We start from the raw sequence: 16,519 nt of genomic DNA on the forward strand, positions 1-16,519 counted from the left end.
CTGAAGTCGGTAATCAGATGGAAAATGTGCTGGTCTTACTTTAGTCTACTCTCCCTTTTGGTGGCAATCTTACTTGCTGAGTTATATTTAAAAAAAAAAGGATTTTGTGCACATGTAGCTACCGAGTCTTGAAATCTGCCGCTGATCTAAGTCTCCTCAAAGACACTGGTTATTGCAACTTTTAACATTTTTGTTGTGTGGACTTAAAAAAAAATGCATGAAGAAGGACACCAGAGATCTTAACAGTGACATTAGTTCATCTAAAGTCATTCATCCTCTCCCTCCCCCTTCCCTTTTCCAAGAAACAGCTAATCACAAACCAGGCTAGGATTTCTAAAAGAGGTTAGAGGAGGAGGAGGAAAAGAGGCGGAGTGGGATAGGGGATTGAGGTTAGAAGGGCCAGAATTTCTCTCATTCACTCGGTGGAAAAGTTGACATTGTCTAAGCCCTGCTGAATGGCTGGTAGTTGGTTACCCCGATTGTACCTCTACCTCCCCTCCCCCTCCACGTGACGACCCGGGACACATGCGCACCCGACGCAGCCCGGCACATCTGCAGACTGACGTCAGTGTGCTCTGCCTCCGAGGAAAAGCTGCCAAAATTTTCTCCTGCTGCAATTCAAGTTGGCTGGGGGCCGGTAGTGAGATCTAGGGCTACTTCAACAAAACTTTGCTGCCCTTCCTGCTCCTCTTGTCTTCTTTTCTCCTGATACCTTTTGATGCTCTTCACATGTTATTTGCATAGCAAAGGCACTAAGCTGTCCAGGAAGAGAGGGCACCACTTCCACCCCCAATAAGTCTTTTTTTTTCCTTCCTTCTTTTCTTTTTTTCCTTTCCTTTTTTTGGAGGAGGGGGGCAGAGAGAAAGGGGGTTTGCAAAGGCAGCATCTCAGGGTGTATTGAAGGCATCTCTTTTTCTGCCAAATCGGAAAGTCCGTTCTCTAAAGCCCGGTTAGCCAGACTATAGGGTTTTTATTCTGGCTGCAGAATAACTAACTGACTGCTGTGGCTTTGCAAAGGGGGGCAGAGAAAAAAAGTTAGAGAGGAGAGGGAGTACGTGAGTCGTCCAGTGCAATCTCTATTGTTTGAAACTTACTTTTTATCAGAATTTGAAGATGAAAACGGTAAGGAAGACTTCACAATATTCAATGAAACCGTTTTTTTAAAAAAAGTAAAACTTGTGCTTTGCTTGTCTTCCGAATAACGCGTAGAAAACTTTTTTCTGTGTGTGTGTATGTGTCTTTTTTTTTTTTTAATGGCAATGAGTGAGCTTGACTGAACTCATTTTACAGATAGAAATCTTTTTAACTCCAGACTAGTCGGGGGTGGAGAATTCTTGGTCTTGCAAGTAGTTCATGATGCAAAAATTATACGTTTATTATACGAATAGACACGTTTTGTGAAGTATGACTTGATTATGATTATTGTGGTTTTTTAACTAATCACCAAATAGTAATTGGGAAAGTAATAATGATGTGTATTTTAAACTGATTTCTAGTTTTCTTAAAGAAAAACCTTCTGCATTTTATACTTTCATGTCAGTGTCTTAAGTAGTCAGACAAGTGCATATTTTATGCCTGGGCTCAGAGGGCAGAATTAATGTGCTAGCTATAGCCCTGATGCTCTAGGATATGTTAAGCTCTTAATAGGCTAATCAAAGAGATGGAAGCGTGTGGTTTTGATTTACTTTTGGCCACTTGGGACGTGCTAGACTCATAACCCTCCGGAGCCTTGAATATCGGGGTATGTCTGTATAAATGGTATATGGGATCAAAGTTCAGGGATTTGGGGTGGAGGGGACCGTTGAGTGCTGAAGGGGTTTTTGGAAAGCTGCCTTCTGATAATGTGTACTACAATTCCTGTCCTTGGTGATTTCTGTTCTTGTTGTACTAGAGGCAAAGAGAGTGAGAGAGTGAGAAAGCGCACTGAGAGGGAACAAGAGAGTGAGTTTCTTACTCTTGTTTTTATTTGAGCTGCCGGTGCAACGCGTTTGGGCCAAATGCCAACTGTCTGGGTCACACGCGTTTTATCCAAATAGATTTAGCGCTGCTGTCTGGAAATGGGCTGCTGAATGTTAACTTTAGGATCAACTCAACCAGGGCAGCTCAGACTGTTACCCTCTGTCTGGGCAAAGTGAGATTGGGGGGCGGGGGCAGGCGGGGGCGCGAGGGTGTGCAGAACCAGGGAAGAAAAGGGAAACTGAACCAATGATTGGAACTTTTAAAGAGACACTCAAGTGTGATTTTCAGTATATTCTAATCTTCTTTTCTTTCTTTCTTTTTTTTTTTTTTTTTAGCTTATGTTGATTTGAAACTTATATGTGAGAATGACAGTTCTCAAAATTCATGACAGGGAAAGAAATGTAATATAAAACTCATGTAGTTGAAGGAAATTGAGAAAATTAATTTTGGAGATAATTGTTTTCCTGTGTTTCTCCAAAGTGGTAGCTGCAGTTCTGGTTTATATTAATTTAGTGCTTAAATGTGATCATTGGTGCTTTGAATTTTTGAAGAATAGCATATAGAGGCAAATAAGTTGGTTTCAAACAAATCAAATTCATTCATTTGCCACAAATGGCAGCAAATGAAATCTGTGTTGTAGTATTAATATTTTTGTGATTCTCAAGGGGGAAAACCTCTAACCTCAAGACGTGAAATATTTTAATACTTTTCATGTCTGGGCCAATATGTGTAAGATTAATTCCTACCCTTGTCTACTCTTACTACTTCCTCTTCATTTCTTTAGCAGCCACTAGTAGCTACTGGTGGTTTAGGGTGGGCCTCTATGCCAAATCTTATCCTGTGTGTGACTTTTGTGAGAGAATAAGGAGAGTTAACTTATTAAGAGAGTTAATAGCACATTCCTTGGGGGAAGAAGAAAAGGTGGAAGAGATGGATAGCTCTTTTGGTTCTACCAAAAGACGTAGTTGATTATCAACATTTTGAACTAACCTCGGGAGAAAAAGGTGTTTCTGTTTTTCAGGAGAGAAGTTATAATACAGATAACATAGATTTAATTTGCCATCTGGAAAAAACAGTTTGGGACTATATGTAATTTAGGGCTTGATTTTTGTAGAGTGATGTTTTGTATTTTTGCTTTTTGCTCATTTGCTTTTCTTGGTAGATAAGTTTTAAGTCTGTTTAATTTATACTTTTCTTTGGAAACCAATCTCACAAAGTTTATAAAAGATCTGGAAACATTTGTGCTTAGAGCCTACTGGTGTCCTTGGCATATAGTAGGTGACGATAAATATTTGCTGAGAGAATAAATGGAAAATGAAATGAGAACTTAATTTTCACATATAAAAATTAAGTACCTGAAGGGAGCATAGTATTATTGCTTGCTCTATGAAGCTTTAAAGAAATCAGCCAAATCAGCCTTAAAATAAAAAACCAGAGTTAAGAAGGATGAAAGAAGTTGTGAAGGATGTTATACATCTTTTTTAGCTCCATAATGATAGATCATGAGAGGAAATTATTGCCTTGGCTGCTCCCAGATCACTTGAGTGAAAAGTAAAGATGAGAGAGGAAAAAGACAAGTAAGTACCCTACAACCAGGACAGATTACTGAGGGAATCACTGTAGTGCAAGTTATCTGATCTTATTTCTACTCAGCTAGTGTAGCTTTGATCCATGAAAGCAGGTAAACAACCCCTTAACTTGACTGGCTGGTGCATTCGTATTAGGGGAATAAGCATATGTGAAATCAAAGTCAAATGGAAATTTTAATTCTATTTTCCAATTTAAAATAGTTGTAAGTGCAGTTATCATGACGTAAATTCTTTACTGTTTTCTTTAAAAGACAATACAACCTAGTTGATGGATTCCATCATCATATCCAACTATTCCACATTTTTGAGGAAGGGAGGAACGTGAAACTATTTTTGAAGGAAGGCCTTTGAAAAGTGATGAGTAAGATAAGGAGGAGAGGGGGCTAATATTTATTTAGCCATTAAAGTAAAGCGTGGACACATTTCATCATGTGTAATCCAACTTAATCTCTCAACAAGTCTTTGTAAGGTAGATATCATTATCACAGTTTTATAGATGAGGAAACAGATCCAGAGAGGTTAAGTAACTTGGAGTCAAGCCAGAACTCAAAGCCTTTGTACTTTCCACATCATATTAATGCTTCTGCTATACAATGTAAGGAGTTAATGCATTATCATTTCTGGACAATTATATAATATTTTAATCTTAGTCTGAATCTGGAAAAGTCAGTGCTTATACATACGTGTTTATCATGTCCAGATTAACCTCTCCAGCAGGTGTCAGAAAGTAGGTTAACTCATTCATTTATATTGTGTAGATGACTAAGAGGGGTTAGATGTGTTAGTTGTTGATTTTAATTGAGTTGAGCCAACTCATTTACTTATGATTAAGTTTCTTCACTGACACTGGAGGCTTGAAAAAACGTGGGGAGTGAGGGAGGGAGTGAGAAGGGAGAAAGAAAGTCAAATTTATTGATACTGTAGCTAGTGGTGGAATGAAGGCTATAGATCTGGTTTGTTTAACTTCAAAGCTCCTGCTCTTTCTACTGTGCACCAATGCACTTTTTACTACAAGTCCTTAAATCAAATGTTAGTCTACTTCTGGCCAAGTAGTTACATATTACTTTTTCTCTCAATGCTACTGGATTACTTAATTTGGGCGTTTACAGGACAGTGCTAGTAATGGTAAGAGTGGAAGTTACAAAACTGTGAAGAACAGGAAATTTCTCGAGGGGGAAAATAGTTGTTCCCTAAACACAGCCAACTATATTATAAGTTTGTCTTTAGTTTCAGAGCCCAGGAAAATATGGAAAAAAGGATGAATGATTTATGTAAATCTAGCACCACTGATAGAAAGTTAACTCAAATGTGTTAAATATATAGTCCTCTTTAAAGGAAGATTACTTTAAAGTATATGAGGGACTCTTTTAATGTCAGCCGTTATTATGCAAAACACTCAAATGATCCAAAAAAATTTAAAACAATGAGCGTTGTTCACGAAGCAACAATTATACTTTAATATCTCATGAGAAGGTTTGGAGTATGAAGACTGTATATAAGTAGGTTGGGAATCAAGATAACTGGATTCTTTTCATTACTGTTCTGAATAATGATGTGATTTCATCTCTTTATAGATTTTTGTCTGAGAAAATATGTGTAGTGCCTGCTGTCTTGCCTAAATCATTGTAGAAGTAATTTTTGAGATTAAACATTTATTGTGTATAAAGTTGCTTAAAGCTATTCACGTTAATTAACCAATACCATTTATGAATATCTTATTTGATGCTAGGTATATGGAACTGCTATTAAATATTTAAGTTGGAGTGCCTTAAACTAGAAGTATGATATGATAGAAAGAATTTGGACTTTAGAACCAGAGAGCATTGTGTATGACTCTGGGCTGTGCTGTTTTCTAGCTATCTGACCACTATGAGCTTCAACTTCTTTATCTGTAAATTGGCAGCCATATTAGTTATCAATTGCTACAAAAAAATTACCTTACACTTAGTGGCTTAAAGCAACACACATTTATTATCTCATAGTTTCTGTGGCTCAGGAGTCTGGGCATGGCTTAGCTGTGTCCTGTGCTTCGGGGTCTCTCATGAGGCTGCAATCAAGGTGCTTGCAATTACTGTGATCACCACGAAGGCTCGACTGGGGAGGGAGCTGCTTCTAAGCTCACGTATTAGTTGCCAGGATTCAGTTTCTTGCAGGCTATTACATCGAAGGCCTCAGTTCCTTGCTAGTGGTTATCTGGAGGCTGCTCTCAATTCCTAACCCTGTGAGCTTCTCTGCATGGCAGCTTGCTTCATTAAAGCCAACAAGGGAGAGAGTCTACTAGTAAGATGGAAATCACAATCTTTTGTACTCTAATCAGAGAAGTGACAGCCCCTCAATGTTTTGAGGTATTTTATTGGTTAGGGTCAAATTACTGAAGGGCAGGGGATTACACAAGGGCATGGATATCAGGAGGCAGAATCATTGGGACCGTCTTAGAGTCCACCAGACACAGGGCAATAATACCTACTTTACAAGATTGTTGTGAATATTAAAAGAAGTAACATATATTCAAACTTTTCTTTACTTTTGATCTGACCTTAAACTACATTTCCAGGTATTACCTGTTAATCTTCTGCGTAGGAACCAAACTTACTGTTATTACTAGTACTACTTTCCATTTGTTTTCTTGCCATCTAGACTTTGTGGAGTCTATTTCTTTAATTTGCAATGATTGCCCCTAGCAATTTGACTTGTGAAATTCTGTTCATCTTCCAGGGCCTATCTCAAATGCTACTTTTTTCATGAACTTTCTTTGACCCATACTTCTCTGACTCAGAAATCATCTCCCTCATCTGATCTCCTAAAACATGTTTTTATAACTTTATTATGGCATATGTCAGTCTGCCTTGAATTTTTTCTTTGTTACTTACATTATGAGCTCCCAAAGGGCAAGGATTGTATCTTAATCTTTTCTGTATCCTCATATTGTTATAATATCATTTTTAAAACATAGTAAGATAATATTTGTTGATTAACAAATTAGTTCTTCCAAGGCTTAGCAGTTTAGTAACTTGTAGAGACAGATGTAAGAAGTTTTAAATGGTTGTGGTTGTTTTATATGTTGTAATAACCAATGTTTCTAGCACCATAGGGAATGAAGTATTCCACACAAGTCAATTTTCCAATTAACTACAAATATCCTTTTATATGCCTAAAGTGACTTTATTTTAATCACTATTTATTTATTCATTCATTTTTTTCAGCCAACAAATATGTAAGCTTTTGTTATATGATAAGCCCATATATTAGGCACTTGGGATGAAAATCTTCCTAGTATGTTTTGTGTACTTCTCTATCTTAACAGTAAGTTGTCTTATTAAAAGTAATTTAACCTTTTCTTCCTAACTCTGGCATAGTATTTTGCATATCAGATATTGAGCTGTAACACAGTTGTATATACAATAGGAACTGTTAAACTACATGAGGACTATTTGCCTCTGCCCCAAACTGTATTATTTTGGGGTTGTAAAACTACTTTTTAGTTTTTCTCCTTTTTTGCCACTTTTGTGCTGTTAGTGAGCTAGTTTCTAGTCCCTTTGTTATTTTCTTCTTCTAGACTGCTGTGTGCTGGGAAATCAGGGAGCTGTGTCCTGTATAAAATGTGAATTCTTGGACTCTGAGTAAGGTTGTAAGTCGAAAGGAAAGTACATGAGATAGGACATGAAATCTGTTGTGATACCCGAAATGAATTTTTAAAAATTCTTTTCTTTTCAGAAAATGAGTTTCTTTTCTTTTCAGTTACATTCTAGATAGTTGAAATTGTGTCATAGGTGTTGCCTTGGAAGTCGTATAAGTCATATAAGACTTCCAGATAAAGTCAAGGGTTACAGTAAATATGGTTCAACTTTTTAGAAGTTTAGTTTGTGCTACTGTCTGAATGTTCATAGACAGCTGCTAAATGTCACTGCGTATTTGTACATCTACTCTGTAAGAAAAAATGATAGGTGCCTCATAAAGAAAGAAATCAATCTCTGTATATGAGTGTGCTGAGAAGTATGTTAAGGAATGGAGACACATACTGTTTATCACTTACTTAAAATGAACGTTGATTGTGAAGTCAGTCTACTTTTTGTTTTATCAAAAGGAGGGTAGTCACTGCACCCACACACTGTTATCTTCAAACTTAAAAAAAAAGAATTTTTATGATCTCTCTTCAGATTTCTTCTTTGTTATTAAGTAGCTCTGGCATTATCCTGCTAACCACTTAGGTTTCTAATTCTATATTTAGTCTTGTGAATGTTTATTTAGACTATAAAGAACAACGATGGTCTAATTTAACTATGTTATTTTGTACTATATGTCCTTTGACAAGCATTCAGCAATATAGATCTGTCCATTCAGGATATTTTTCAGTTAACTTAAATTTTTTTTGTTTTTCTAGGTTAAAAAATGGCCATACCTTAGTAACTAATCAGCCTAATGCTTTGCTTATGAAAATTTTACCATCATTATTTTTTTCATTTTGGATTGAGAAAATGAATCCAGATATAGAAGAAAGTATGAGATGTTGGAAAAAAGTACCTGTTAAACAGTGGAACATCTAATAACTAATTTGCAAGAAGTTTTAAAGAAATAAAATTGTTATGCTTCGATTTTGGTATGGTATTGACTCTCTAGCACGTAGGTAGCCCTCCAAAAAATCATCCAGTTTTCTAAATTATGGAAATTTTGTGGAAGACGTTGACCTGGATTTTGAGCCTCATCATGGCTTCATCGGAATTTCATAGTGACCACAGGCTTTCATACAGTTCTCAAGGTAGGATTCTTGCTTTTGAAACTCACAAAGAATATTGCTATTAATCTGACAAGAAAAGATTCTGAATATTCAGTTTGGGTAAACATTTTCTTTGGGATATGTAGTGACAGGAGCAGAGGCTTACTGTGTCAGTTCAGTGCTAGTTTCATAAATGTTGAGGACTCTAACGGTGTGTTTAACTTGTCCTACTGTAGTTAACATCTGATGGATTTTATAGTTGACTGGTCTGTCTTAGATCCACCCAGGCCTCTTCTTCTTCTTCTGAATCCTCAACTTTAATAGGCTCATTCATTGCTAGAGTTTGCAGGCAAGGTAATGTTTAAAAGGAATCCAAAGGTTTATGCTGTAAAAGAGCAAGAAACTGGACAAATTCTGATACAAGATCCTTCTAATATGGACCTTTAGTGAAAAAATGCTTTTCCAAACTTAAGAATTCGGATCTAAGGACTAGAACCTGGGTAAAAGTAAGAGTTGTAAGAAGTTTAGCTTTTCAAATTTTAATCCATAGGGCCCATAATTTTAATCCATAGAATTGAACTTTGTATCATAGAAAAGATCTTAACAGAAGTTGCAGGAGCAAATATCATTTTGTTTTCCATGGACTAGTCCAATCCTTATAGAATTATTGAAGCTTACCTTTTGGATTCCTCTCCCATGAATGTATAGTAACAGATGACTTTTTTTTTTTTGGTGCTATGATCCAGATTTTCAAGGCTGTTATCATTGATGTATATGTCTAGAAGTCCATATGTACAAAATATGGCCCTCAAAGTAGATCAGCAAAGCCATAGCATTTAGTATGAGCTCTTATTTATAAGAGTGAAATAAATAGTCTTTCAATTTATTTCCATTTGGTCATGGTTTCATGGGAGTTTATATTTATGGGTGAACTCCATGTATAGATAGTGAGTCAGCAGGCAGACATTTGGTTTTCTTTAGTGGTAAACCTAGCTAAAGGAAGATGTGGTTAAGAAGGTAGATTGGTAATATTTAGTACACTAAAGTGAAGAAAATATATTTAATAGTCCTCTGAATGTTTTGTCAGTCTGATGGTTTTTTAACAGCTTTATTGAGATATAATATACATACCATATACTTCACTCATTTAAGGTGTACAATTCAATGGTTTATAATATATTCACAGAGTTGTACATCCATCACCACAATCAATTTTAGAACATTTCATCTCCCCTAAAGAAACCCTCTACCCATTAATAGTCACATTCAAATTTCTTCAAACTACCCTCCACCTCCAGCCCTAGGCAAACTCCTATCTACTTCTGTGTCTAGAGATTTGCCTATTCTAGATATTTCATATAATTGGAATCACATAATATTTGGTCTTTTGTGACTGGTTCCTTTCACTTAGCATAATGTTTTTATAAATGTTAGACAATGAACTTTGATTCTTAAGGCAATTTATTATGAAAGTTCATTCGTGTCATAACATATATCAGTACTGCATTCGTTTATTGCAGAATAGCATTCTATTGTGTGAATATACCACATTTTATTTATCCATTCATCAGTTGATGGACATTTGGGTTATTTTTCCATTTTGGCTGTTATGAATAATGCTGCTGTGAACATTCATGTACAAGTTTTTGTGTGGATGTGTGTTTTCGTTTCTTTTAGGTGTATACCTAGGAATGGGATTTCTGGGTCAAATGGTAGTTCCATGTTTAACCTTTTGAGGAATTGCCAGACTGTTTTCTAAAGTGGCTGCAGTATTTTACATTCCAACTGATGATTTAAAAAAAAAATTTCTATAAGGCTTTAGAGTTTCTATGTAAACTCTTTTGGATAACTTTTACAAGCATATTTTATCTGAGCTAAATTCTTTTCTTTTACGTATTTGTATTCTTCACTGTTTTTTATTTCAATATAAACTATTCATATTTCCTGTAGAATTTAGCTCTTAGAATCCATGATTTTTAAAATTAAATTTAAAAAAGAAAAATCGTCTTTCAAAATAATTTAAAATAATGTTATTTTGAAGAATGAAATAATTGAAATTTAATTAATCTCTAGATTTTAAACTTTTACTCTTTCATTTTTGTTTAATATAACTTTTTTTGTCCATACCTCACATATAATGATGCATAGTTTTAACCAATATAGTTATTGTTTATACTGCTACTTCTTTGTTCTGTTAAATTTTCTTTTCTTCCATGTGTTTTTTCTGGATTCTCTGCCTTGTGATTACAAAGAGGAATTCCTGACTTATCTAGAACACTACCAGCTAACTATTCCAATAAGGGTTGATCAAAATGGAGCTTTTCTCAGCTTTACTGTGAAAAATGATAAACACTCCAGAAGAAGACGGAGTATGGACCCTATCGATCCACAGCAGGCAGTATCTAAGTTATTTTTTAAACTTTCAGCCTATGGCAAGCACTTTCATCTAAACTTGACTCTCAACACAGATTTTGTGTCCAAACATTTTACAGTAGAATATTGGGGGAAAGATGGACCCCAGTGGAAACATGATTTTTTAGACAACTGTCATTACACAGGATACTTGCAAGATCAACGTAGTACAACTAAAGTGGCTTTAAGCAACTGTGTTGGGTTGGTAAGTAGATGTTATAATTTTAAATTTCTGATGGGGAAATAAATTCACAATGTAAATGTTTTTTCTCAGATTAAACACACACACACACACACACACACATATATATATATATATTTAGGTGGTTTAAGTAGGGAAGGTAACAGTCTAAAATTTTTGTTTTTTCTGCCCCCATTGCTTTTGATAGTCTTTTTGATAATGTTTGCATTGACTTTTCAAAGTAAGAATAATTTTAAAACTCTATATTGTTAGTAGAAGAATGAATGAAACTTCAGATTTCCTTGTAGATTTAAGTTTTTCTCTTCAAATAAGATATCTTTTATGCGTAAACAAAACTCAATCATTGGGGAAGAGTTTAAGGGTATGTGTGTATGTATGTGTGTGTATTATGGCAGGAAACCACAAACTGATTGCCTCTTTAGGTTTCTTTCTATAATATCTTTCTCTGATAGGCAACATGACTTAAAATTACGTATGACCTACTTATGGTTGCAAGTTCTTGAAGCAAAATCTTTTATACCAATGTCTCTTTATGAAATAATTTTTTCCTACATTTATTTGGAGATTGATTATAAATCTTATTTTACTTAGAAAACGGATTCAAGAGTGTAGGAGGTATGCTGGGCATTTGAGTCTGTTCTAGTCTAATAATAAATACACAGTTCAAGGTTATACAGAGTAATTGTTGTAGAATAAAGCATATTCCTATGCTTCCTATCCTGCTTTTACCCTGTTTGGGCTAATGTAGATGTTCCATTAAAGCTTTATCTGTGTGAAAGACTACAAACATTTTGATGCTTCAGTAATATTTTCAGAAACTGTTTTTCTTTTTACTCTATCACATCCATGTTCTCATTCGTACTTCAATGTAAAAAACTACATAATTAGAGTGGGTTTAAATAAGTTCTAAATTTGAAAGGAGTATTAAGAACCACACAGTGGAGAAAAATGTTCACTATAAGTATATATAAGAATTTGCTCAGATTGTCCATTTTCTATAACTGTTAATGAGTCAAAATGATTACTTAGGGGCCGGCCCCGTGGCCAAGTGGTTAAGTTCGCACGCTCTGCTTGGGCTGCCCAGGGTTTCGCCAGTTTGGTTCCTGGGCGTGGACATGGCACCGCTCATCAGGCCATGCTGAGGCAGCATCCCACATAGCACAAACAGAGGCACTCACAACTAGAATATACAACTATGTGTGTGTGTGGGGGGGTGCTTTGGGGAGAAGAAGAAGGAAAGAAAAAGAAGATTGGCAACAGATGTTAGCTTAGGTGCCAATCTTTGAAAAAACAGAAATGATTACTTAGATTTTAAGATTTGGGTTTAATTCCTATAAACAGACACATTGAATACATTTATGGCTAATTTCTTTCTCTGTAAGCTGTGTTAGGCTTTACAGGGTTTTTGAATAAAGATAAATTATCCAAAATAAATCTGTTTTAAAACATCTCATATGTTAAAATGACACGCTGTTAAATATGGTAGAAAAATACTATTCCTAGTCATTGACCAAGTCCTTTAAATTTGGCATTGTCATTAATTTTGCCATTGATAGTTTAACAGAGTAGTGAAATGAAGAAATTGAGATTTAGGAAAAAAAGCCTAATTCCATAATTCCATTTTGAGATTGAAGGAAGAGGATTGATTGGAGATAGGAAGATGAGTTAGAACTTGTAGGAGATTTGTTGTTCGTGCTAATGTCAGTGTTTGTTGGAGTCTCTCCTGACAGATAGTTCCTCTTTGTACAGCAGAGTGGTACGCTTCTGGGTCTTTTTGACGCCATCCTTTCACCTTCCCGTGCTGTATCAGACAGTGCTCTGCTGCTTTTCCTAGGGTTTTCATGGTCAACGTTTTTGAAAGTGGGTGGCCAGATTCTTCCTAGTCTGAAAGCTCCACTGAAACCTGTTCACCGTGGGTGACCCTGCTGGTATTTGAAATAGCAGTGGCATAGCTTTCAGTATCATAGCAACATGCAGCTGCCACAGTCTGACAACTGACAGACAGACAGATGATATGGTTCCCCAACCAGGAAATGGACCCAGGTGTTGGAGCGCTGAATCTTAACCACTAGACGACCAGGGCTGGCTATGTAGGAGAAAATGAAGGGCTATACAAAGACTATGGCACTGGGAATGGAGAGAGAAAATGAATTTGAGCCACATTTTGGTGAGAAAGTTTGGAGGATTTTTGTCTTATTAATTTTTTCTTCTCTGGCATCTAATAAGACATATAATACATAGTACATATTTTATAATATTTTTAAAAATTGAAATAGAATTGAACTGGGTATGGGATGAAGGAGAGAAAGTGATTGAAGATGGCTGAGGTTTCTCTTTTGGATGGGGATGTATATGAATTTTACTAGCTGAGAAAGGGAATGCCAGTGGAATGCTGGATTGGAGAGGAAGATGAAGAGAATGATTTTGATATAGTAAACGTGGGGAATCTGAAGAAATAGGTTAAAGATGTTAGTCGGCATCTGGGAAATATAACTGAAAGAAAGAATTTAATAGTGAAAACAAGTAATTTGAGAGTCATTAATGTAAGCAACTATTTATGAAATTGAAAAAGATGTTTTATAAATCAAAAGTGAGAATAAGCTTGAAAATGGAAACTTTTCTATACTTAGGGGATAGCAGGGTGTCATGCATCTATTCTTCATTTTCACTGAGACTTTTTGTCTCTTGTTTTCTTCCCCTCTTGTTGTTAACACCTTTCTGTTTTACTTTGCTTCCTATTGAAACTGCATGGTCTATGATGACTAACTTTGATTACTTCATTAAGGTGTGGTCTGCCAAGTTTGCCCTCTAAAGTGACTGTTTTCCCTGTAGCAACTAATAGGGAACTTGTGAGCAGACACTTTGAGACTGTAAATATCCTGTTCCTCATCATACTTTTACCCATCAGTCTTAGTAACCCTTGCCTTCATTCTTATTTTGTATCATGTTACATTTTTAATCAAATAGAATATGTAAACAAATTTTTTAAAAATCCCACTTTTCAAAGGCCTCTCTTAATCAATTCTGTTTTTAACTGTTCTATATAAAATCGTTTTCAACATAGAGATTATTAGTATTTTCTAATCATATTTCTTTACCTATAATTTCAATGTTACAACCCTTGTTCTATTCAAAGGAAAAAATTCCTAATGTTACAGTCTGTCTATTCAAAATAATCTCCCATTTTAGTTTGCTTTATGTTTGGAACATGGCTTTCTTATCCAGGTTTTGATTTTCTGGAGTTTCTAATTACTTTTACTTTGTTTTATTGAGAAAAAATTATGTCTTTACCAAGTGATGCATGTTATCCAGTTCTTTAATCCTTATATCTGTTGCTTGGAATATATTCCACTCTTCTTTGGAGGCATTTTTCTTGGAGTCTACTGGTTAATTAATTTCTTGAGCTACTACATATTTCTCATCTTGGGATTTCTTTTTTCCTAGGTTAATTCCATATCTTCCTCTTTCTGAGTTTATATCCTGGTTTTGTTGGAGAACATCTTCAAGTAATTACTTCAGAAAAAGTGCCTGGGAAGTTAAATTTCTGAGTCCTGGCCTATTTGAAAGTGACTTTATATTGCCCTCATGTTTGGTTAATAATTTAGCTGGATGTGGAATTCTAGGTTCAAAATTATTTTCCTTCAGAACCATGGATGGTAGAATTGGGCAAGGGAAATATAGAGCATCAAATTTATCTATACAGTTTTGTATCTTAGGAAAAGAAGTAAAGATCTAAAAAAATTAGCATTAATTCGTTTCGAGTGGCAGATAGAAGTTGGTTTCTTGTACTTTTTTTTTTCTTAAAATTGTTTCCTCAATGAAGTGATGTGATCTTCTCTTTATCCTTCCTGTTTCAAGAATTTTATAATAATGTGGTAAGCTGTGGGTCTTCTTTCCTTATCCCTACTTGGCATTTGATGGGTGCTTTAAATTTAAAGACTCTCCTTCACCTTAGAGAAATTTAAAAGATTATTTCCTTGATAATTTTCTCTCCTTGTTTCCCTCCTTTCTATACTTGGTTCTCTTTTTCTCCTATCTCTTTTTTCATTTTTTCCTTTTTTGTTCTAAGTTCTATGAGATTTCCCCACTTTGCCTACTTTTCCTTCAATTAATTTAAAAATTACAGCAGTTATATTTCTAATTTTCAAGAGATCATTCCTTTTTTGATTGTTCCTTTCTTTACATTTTGTTCTTATATCATGAAAAATGATTTTCTTTAATCTCTCTGAAGCTAGTTAGAAAAGACCAGTGACCCCATTAGACTTTCTATTCATTTAGTTATGTCCACAGTTGCCTTTCCACTTTTTCCATTATTCATTCATCCATTCACCAAATACTTATAAGTACCTATCATATAATAGGCAGTGTTCTAGGTGCTAGGAGTACAACAGTAAACAAAACAAAAATCCCTATCATCATTTAGCTTGCATTCTAGTGGAGGAGATACACAATAATACAAATAAATAAAAATCATAGTATGTTGATAATGATAAATTCTAAGGCAGAAAAAATATTGAGTAAAGACCTTAAGGGGAATGCTGACATCTGAGGGCTATTTCCAGGTGGAACTCTTCAAATACAGAGGTCTGATCTGAGAGTGTTTGAGGAACAGCAAGAAGACTACCACGACTAGAGCTAAGTGAAAGAGAGGAAGAGTAATGGAAAGTGAGATTAACAAGAGAAGGATGGCCAGATATTAGGTTTTAGAGGACACAGGATAGAATCATTGATAACTTCAAGCTTGAGGCCTGAGCAACAAGAAGAATAGAGCAGTCATCAAATGAGATGAGAAAGACTCAGGGATTAACTGAGATGGAAGAGCTGTAGGAGGCGTAGGTTGGGGGGGTCATGCATATCACAAGTTCAGTTGGACAGGTTAAACTTGAGATGTTGTGTAGGATGTTGGATATGCAAGTTGGGAGTTCAGGAGAGAGATGTGAATTGTGGAGTTATAAGTTTGGGTGTCATCATCTGTAGATGACGTTTAAAGGCAGGGGATTATATGAAATTAATAGAGGTGGGGAATATAGACAGAATAAAGAATAGGTCTAAGGACTGAGCCTTTGGGTACTCCAAGGTAACCCCTTAGGGAGGTCAGAAAAATGTGGAGGGGGTGGTAAAGAACAGTGGAATAAGAAAGTTGAAGGAAAACTAGGCAAATATCCTAGAAGCCAAGAGAAGGAAGTATTTTAACTGCTGAGTCAAAATAAGAGTAGTACCGAAAACTGACATTGAATTTATCAATGAGGAAGTTATTGGTGACCTTGACAAAAGCAGTTTTGCTAAATCATGTAAAGTTTGGAAAAGAGGAAAAAACCTGATTAGAATAGGTTTCAGAAGGAATGGGAGAAAAGAAAAGATTATATACACAATTATTTTAAGGACTTTTGGGAAAGCAAGAAATGATCAGTTGCTGCAGGCAGAAGAAGGAGTCAGAGGAGGTTTTGTTTTGTTTGATAAAGATAGGAATGATTATGTAGAGAAGGGAGATTTCTGGAATGATGTCATTGATGGGTGAGAAGGGATGGAATCATGTATAAATAGAATAATTGTCCTTAGCTAGGAGAATAGACAGTTTATCCATAATAACAGGAGGTAAAATAGATTATATTTACATGAGGTGCAGGTAGGTGGGTATTTGTG

General features: G+C 35.4%; 1 protein-coding gene across 2 annotated transcripts in view; it reads left to right on the plus strand.

Moving 5' to 3' along the window:
• The first annotated feature begins 668 nt into the window (after positions 1 to 668).
• ADAMTS6 (ADAM metallopeptidase with thrombospondin type 1 motif 6) overlaps positions 669 to 16,519 on the plus strand; it is a 315,103-nt gene continuing 299,252 nt past the window's right edge. For both annotated transcript variants that reach the window (XR_006890005.1, XM_046670994.1), the window contains exons 1-3: positions 669 to 1,122; positions 7,930 to 8,304; positions 10,515 to 10,879. Coding sequence is in view for 1 of the 2 variants with exons in the window: in XM_046670994.1 (XP_046526950.1) it covers positions 8,208 to 8,304; positions 10,515 to 10,879 (462 nt within the window). In the remaining variant the exon portion in view is untranslated. The remainder of the gene's footprint in view (positions 1,123 to 7,929; positions 8,305 to 10,514; positions 10,880 to 16,519) is intronic.

Source organism: Equus quagga, chromosome 9 (genome assembly GCF_021613505.1).
Source record: "Equus quagga isolate Etosha38 chromosome 9, UCLA_HA_Equagga_1.0, whole genome shotgun sequence".
In the NCBI taxonomy this organism is placed as follows: Eukaryota; Metazoa; Chordata; class Mammalia; order Perissodactyla; family Equidae; genus Equus; species Equus quagga.